The sequence below is a fragment of the Metopolophium dirhodum genome, chromosome 9 (genome assembly GCF_019925205.1).
Source record: "Metopolophium dirhodum isolate CAU chromosome 9, ASM1992520v1, whole genome shotgun sequence".
NCBI classification, from domain to species: domain Eukaryota; kingdom Metazoa; phylum Arthropoda; class Insecta; order Hemiptera; family Aphididae; genus Metopolophium; species Metopolophium dirhodum.
Window position 1 is genome coordinate 7,548,310 of NC_083568.1, and position 6,783 is coordinate 7,555,092.

Genomic DNA, 6,783 nt, shown 5'->3' on the forward strand with positions numbered 1-6,783 from the left:
AATAATTTTCAAACGAAACAAAAAACTTGATGTTTTTATGTATGCATCGATGGTCTATAATAGGTAAGTATAGGTGATATATTATTAACGAAAACCACATTCTCGCGGAAAAAGTAAAAATTAACTATAAACTTTTGTGGGAGTACACGCAGTTCGTTATAATATGTATATGCAATGACGTTTTATCATCGTATTGACCGCAGTTGCGTTCCGCAGAAAAACATTTATGGGGTCGGGAGATATTATAAATTACAAATTGAAAGACGCGTTATAAATTATAATTATATTATACAGCTACACAAAAAAAGATTTCGTATAATATTACAGTAGGGGGGGGGCAAGCCCGGATTAAGATAATTTTGGGCCTGGGGCCAAACAATTTTAGGGGCCCATATCCATAATCAAAATTTTGGTGACCCACAAATAAAAATATTTCAGAAAAAAAAATATATTCATCAATTTATTTCTTATTTTTTTTTTAAATACAAAAATAAAAATTTTATTAAAAATATTTTTTTCTAGATTTTTGGGCAGCAAACTCTTTAATTATATCATCGGTATTAATTACCTCCAAAACATCACTCTCTGAACACAAAACCATAAAACTATTTAAATTTTCTTGAGAAGAGCTTGTTCTATACTTGTTTTTTATTCGAGCTAATTTGGAGAATGCTCTTTCAGCCGAACAATTTGCAATAGGTATGGTTAGATATATTTTAATTGCAGTATACAAATTAGGAAAAGAAAGTAATAGATTTTTTTCATTGAAATGCTTCCAAATATCTAGCAGATAATCTTGTGTGTCATCATATGAAGGTTTACTGATAGACCAATATTTTTTGAATTGTATAATTTCATTTTGTATAGTATTATCAACATCTTTTTTATACAATAAAATAAAATTTTCAAGACTTTTATTAACTTCTTCTTCTTCATCAGTATCTTGTGGTAAAACAACATGTAATTTTGTGATGAACAAAAAATTGTTTTTTAGAAAACTATAAGCTTCAATTCGTTTTTCTAATTGTGAACAAAAACTATCTATAATAACATAATAAGTCTCTACTCTAAACTTGTCATGACCACTTAAAGATACCTGATTACAACCAGAGTCATTTGGAAATTTCTTTTTTTTTATTCTCTCTTGTTCATCGGAGTATTTCTCTTTTATTTTAGGACTAAGTTGATTTATTTTATTTTCATATAATGTACTGCACTTCCTCAAATTTGATACATAATGCTTTAATGATATAAGTAAATTAAGAGCTTTTAAAGGATCACAATTTATTGTTTGCAACTGTATTGAGGTCTTGTTGGATCTTTCTAAAATGTCATTCCATAAAAGTGCCATGTATCCAGTTTCTTTTTTTAAAATTTTTTTTAATAATGGTCTAGCATTTCTTTTAGTATCTTCATTTTCTTTACTATTAGGACTTATTATAGTTTCTAATACTTCAATAATTTTAGTGTAATTATTTATTAATGCTTTACAAGACTCTGTATGACATGACCATCTAGTATCACTTAAAGATTTTAATACTAGTAATCGATTACTATCACTTTTTTCTATAGATGTAGTTAATATATTCCATCTGTGAGTAGCACTACTGAAAAAATTATACAGTGACTGAAGAAACCCAAAAAAATTTACTGCTTCTAAGCAACAATTCACACTGTGAACTCCGACTAGGTTAAGTGAATGAGCAGTGCAAGGTACATAAATAGCTAAATCACACTTTTTTTTTACATATGCTTGTAGTCCTTCATAAGTTCCACTCATATTAGGAGCATTATCATATGACTGACCGCGACAATTTAAAATATCAAGTTTAGAATTTTTAAGAAAATCTTCTAACAATTTAAAGATTGACTCACCTTTGTGACTATCAATAGGTTTAAGCTCTAATAATCTCTCTTGTACATTATGTGATGTACAATATCTTAATACTATTGCCATTTGATCTACCTTAGATAAATCCGGAGTTGAGTCCAAAATTAATGAAAAATATTTACTTTCTCTGATTTCATTTTCAATATAATTAATAACACGTCTCTTTATCAGAGTTATTAATTCGTTCAAAATTGTTGTAGATAGGTATGATGGATGACCTCTCCCTTTATTACCGTGCAATTCAATATGGGTTTTCAAAAATGGATCAAACTCAGAAATTAGTTCAAGAAGTCCTAAGTAATTTCCATTATTTTTTACTCCAAATACTTCATTGTCTCCTCTAAATGGTAAACCACGTGAAGATAAATATTTAATAACTGCTACAACGCGTTTTAAAACATCAATCCAATATTGAGTTTCAGTAGATATTTGCTTACAGATTTGTTGATTTACGGAATTTAATGAGTTTTCTCGAAGTAGCCATGTAGTATTTGCTTCTCTGTGATACATGCTGTTTTCATGGTATGATATTTTTTCAAATTTTTTCCATTGATCAAACCCATTTTTTACAAAAGAGTTTTCACGATTCTTTGAAAAAAGCTTACACATAAAACAAAATACTGAACCCTGACTTGGAGAATACAAAAGCCACAGCCGATCACATATTTGTCCATTAGGTAAAGTTCTTTCAAACATTGCAGGCGTTAAATGTCTTTTATGATCTAAAAATCAAATAAATTAACTTAATTATTAAACATCAATGATATATAAACATAAATAAATTATAATAAGAATGTTTTATTAAAAAAAATTCTTTATTGAAAATTATTAAAAAAATTTAACAAGTAATAACAATAAAAATAAATAATGATTAAGTACTATATTTACCACTAATGCGTGCAGATTGAGTATACGATTTTTGTTTATTTTGAAAAAATGATGGCCCTTTTTTAATACAATAATCCACAAAATCATCATTTATTTTACTTGGCCAAAAATATGGATCTTTAACGGTTAATTCATCAAAGCTGTTATCATCAATATCTGCATGATGTATTGTACCAATATTCGTAGTATCCTTAACAGCTTTAATAATAACAAATATTGAAAATAAAACATTAACCACCAAATATTGTGAAAAAAATTAATTTTTATACTTACAAGTAGAATTAGTATTTTCAAGACCATTATTACTTTGATTTTGTTTGGCCGGTGATAAACCTACAAATAAATAATTTAAAATTTAAACTATAGATACCTATAATTAATTTATATTTGATAGGTACTTACAATGAGTATTGTTTAAGTGATCAGTCTGAACAGTTTCTTTTAAGTCAACATGCAAATTAATTTTATCTTTTAAATTACTGGAAACATTTTTGGCATTATCATCTAAAAAAAATTAATATTTAAATTTAAAATGTATTATATTATTTATATTATAGTCCAGTCTTGTTAAGTATTTGAGTAAATGTATTTAAATATTTTTATTGTATTTAGAATACTTTTTAAATACTTCTCGAATAAAGTATTTGGAAAGTATTTTAAATACGGTCTTGGATGTGTTTGTATTTAAGAATCAAATACTTTTATTTAAATACTTTACCTATTTTAAACTGTATTATACTAATTACTTATTAATATATTATTTTATATACTTACATGACATACATGCAATACTAATAGCATTAACTTCTTCTGGTATATTATAATGATTATTTATATCAATAGTGTCATCAAGTATACCATCCACAATACCATCCACAGTACCATCCACAATACCTAACATAATTATTGAAAATGTTTATTATATTGATATATTATATTTAATTATTTAAATACATTTATTTTTTAACTTAAGTGTTTGAACAATGAACATAACATGGGTTATATAATATGATAAATTATAAATATTATTGTTTGAATGCGTTCATTATTCTAGTTAAAATTCAAAGGTACTTACAATTGATATTAGTTTCATTGTTTATATTTTCCTTTGAGATACTATGATCTATTTCTATAACATTTGAAACTAGTTTATCGTCACTTTCATTAGTTAAAGAAAAAAATCCAGTTATTTTATTGCACTTAACAGCAGATGTCATTAAAAGATCTTCTTTCTTCTTTTTTCTCTTCTGAGCACCGCTTAAATATTTTTTACAGCCACTCATATTCGACTTTTACTTCAAATTTCAATAATATAAGTTATAAGTTGTATTTGTAAAACAAAACACTAACACTAACCACTGTTAAACGTTAAACGTTATTATGACTTCGACTGAAGACTATACAAGAGACAAGACTTGTTTCAGTATTGTTATCGTAGAAAAATAACATAAATAGAATTCGTCTGGTTAATAAATAATAATTATTGAGGAATATGTTTTATCATCAAAAACAGTTTGATAACTAAATCTATTATTAGTAATGATGTTTCAACCGTCGTAAATCGTAATCGACGGTATTCACTGTAGTACAGACTGTACTCGTGATTCCTATAATTCCATTGCATTATCATTATCATCCTGCTAAAAATAGACGATAGTCGATAGCATAATAATAACATAGGTGATATCCATATTCCATATCCATTATCAATATAGTATTTAGCCCACCACAGAGTACTCTATGTATAGGCGTATAGCTTATAGGAAACGTTAATGTATAATAATAATAATGATATAAGTTTATATTATTATTTATTATCATTGCAAATCTTTGTATTTTATCGCATTTAATATATTATATTTTACATGTTTCTTTTGAGTTTTGATTTACGAAATATACTATTATTACTATATCCAAATATTTCTGATTTAATAAAAAAAGTACTATTCGCCAAGGGCCCACTTTTGTTTAATATCCGTGGGCCCAGGGCCATGGCCCCTCCTGGCCCCCCCCTTAATCCGGGCTTGGGGGGGGGAGGAGGTTGAACTGTGTGTTTGATAATATAGGTAATCAATTCTTTGTACTGTAATCATGTTGTATTCTTAGTTTAACAGTTATAGGATGCAGCCTGGATGTTACTTAGACTTATTGTTCATCCAAACGTCCACGTGCAACGTTATTAGGACGATACCGAATGGCGCCAATGCCTATATTTCTGGTAAGACATGCGGTCAAAGTCAACAATTCAATAAATGTTCCAAATGTTTAATATTATGTTGAATATAAAATATAATCTAAGTTTGATGATCGAAAAAATCATATTTTTATATTATTATTCCTTTAATAATGCATACGTATAGTCTAATTCCGATTATTGTAATTTGTAATTAATCTTTCCTTTAATCGTCCGACTAACGCCATTTACGGTAAAAAAAAAAGCGAAGTTTGTATCTCCACAGGATAAAAAAATAAGAGTCGAGTATTTTAAAATATTGTCTTTAAGCTAAAAAGTATACGTCTTCTAAAAATCAGAGTTTGAATAATACATTGTTCAAGGATAAAACTGGGGGGGGGAGATGATTATGCTTGGTGAATCACTCTGTATATACTTTTAAAGTTTTACATGCAGTCGTGCCGCAGGGGCGGACTGACTAGAGTGGCCGACGAGCGATCCCCGCCTGGGCCTGACGAAAATTTGGGCTGCTTGAATAAATTTGTCCCGATAACTTATATAAATATTTTATTATTAGCCGAAAATTGGGCCGAAATTCCGGTTTCCCCGGGGCTAATTTTATTCCCAGTCCACCCCTGGAAGTGCGTTCATATATTATACGCACATTACCGCCGCAGTATTATATTGTTATTAATATTATTTTTTTTTAAATAATTTTATGATGTACCCACATAACATAATAATATATAGTCGATTATTCCGAGCAATATCTACTCTTTATTATACCTGGGGCATACTGCGGAATTGTGCAATGATATTGCGCACTATATTATTATATAATGTCATACTTTTCGACAAAATTGAATTTATATTTGATCGACTCAATGGCAGATATAATAGTAAATTAGCCATTTTTTATTTAAACAAACAGCGTTATGTAGACCGTCGTTAAAAAAAAAATAATATGCTTTTTGACATTGGCCCTATTTGCGCCAATGATATTATTATATTGTTATCTACTTAACATTATAATATATGTATACCTATATACTTAGGTAATAGGTACTAATATAATACTAAAATTTATTTAAATGTCTTGTACGCCCAATTTTTTTTTATTTCGCCGGTTTATATTTCGAATCGATGTTTTTAAATGGTTCGATTAAAAAGTCGAACCCGTCCACAAGTATTATAAATGCGCACATATACGTCCTATATATAGGTTGGTTCGTTGCGTTTTTAAATCGCTTTATTATGGCGCTTATTTAATATTTTACTGCGCATTTTCCACGCGTATTTATACATAATACATTTATACATTTGCGGATATATAAAGCTACTACTATATAATATAAATTAAAATATATTATAATTTTGTTTTTTTTATTCGATTTAGTCCTCTGTGTGTTAAAGAGGGCACGTGGATATACACACGCATTTACTGTCCAATTAATTCGGGTAATAGACGAGCAGTCAAAACGACTGACATAATAATATTTTGATGACGTGCCTACATATTATTATATTGATATTTACTTACAATATTCGAGCTCAGGTTTTGGAAATGGGAACGGAATCGTTCGTAGTATCGGAACATATTAATATTATTTATTTATACTATCGTATTTTTATAATGATATATGGACGACTAACCGGTAAACGTAGGTTTGGGCAGAAAAAGGCTTCACATTTTATGTTTTTTTTTGGGAGGTCAGGGGGTTAGGTTATTTTTATGAAAATGTCTTTCTATTTTACGGTACATATTTTTATCGTTTATCGGATTAGGTTTTTTTTTTTTGGGGGGGGGGGGGTGCACACCTCTTCATCAAAG

At 28.3% G+C, this 6,783-nt stretch overlaps 1 protein-coding gene across 1 annotated transcript; it reads right to left on the reverse strand.

The window, feature by feature from the left end:
• Positions 1–354: 354 nt before the first annotated feature.
• Positions 355–4,249, reverse strand: LOC132952844 (zinc finger MYM-type protein 1-like). The gene is made up of 6 exons (XM_061025304.1): positions 3,855–4,249; positions 3,554–3,673; positions 3,182–3,283; positions 3,053–3,112; positions 2,780–2,977; positions 355–2,613 (listed from the first exon to the last, which is right to left on the reverse strand). The coding sequence occupies exons 1-6, from the start codon at positions 4,060–4,062 to the stop codon at positions 503–505; spliced, it is 2,799 nt and encodes a 932-aa protein (XP_060881287.1). The 5' UTR covers positions 4,063–4,249; the 3' UTR covers positions 355–502.
• Between the last annotated feature and the right edge of the window lie 2,534 nt (positions 4,250–6,783).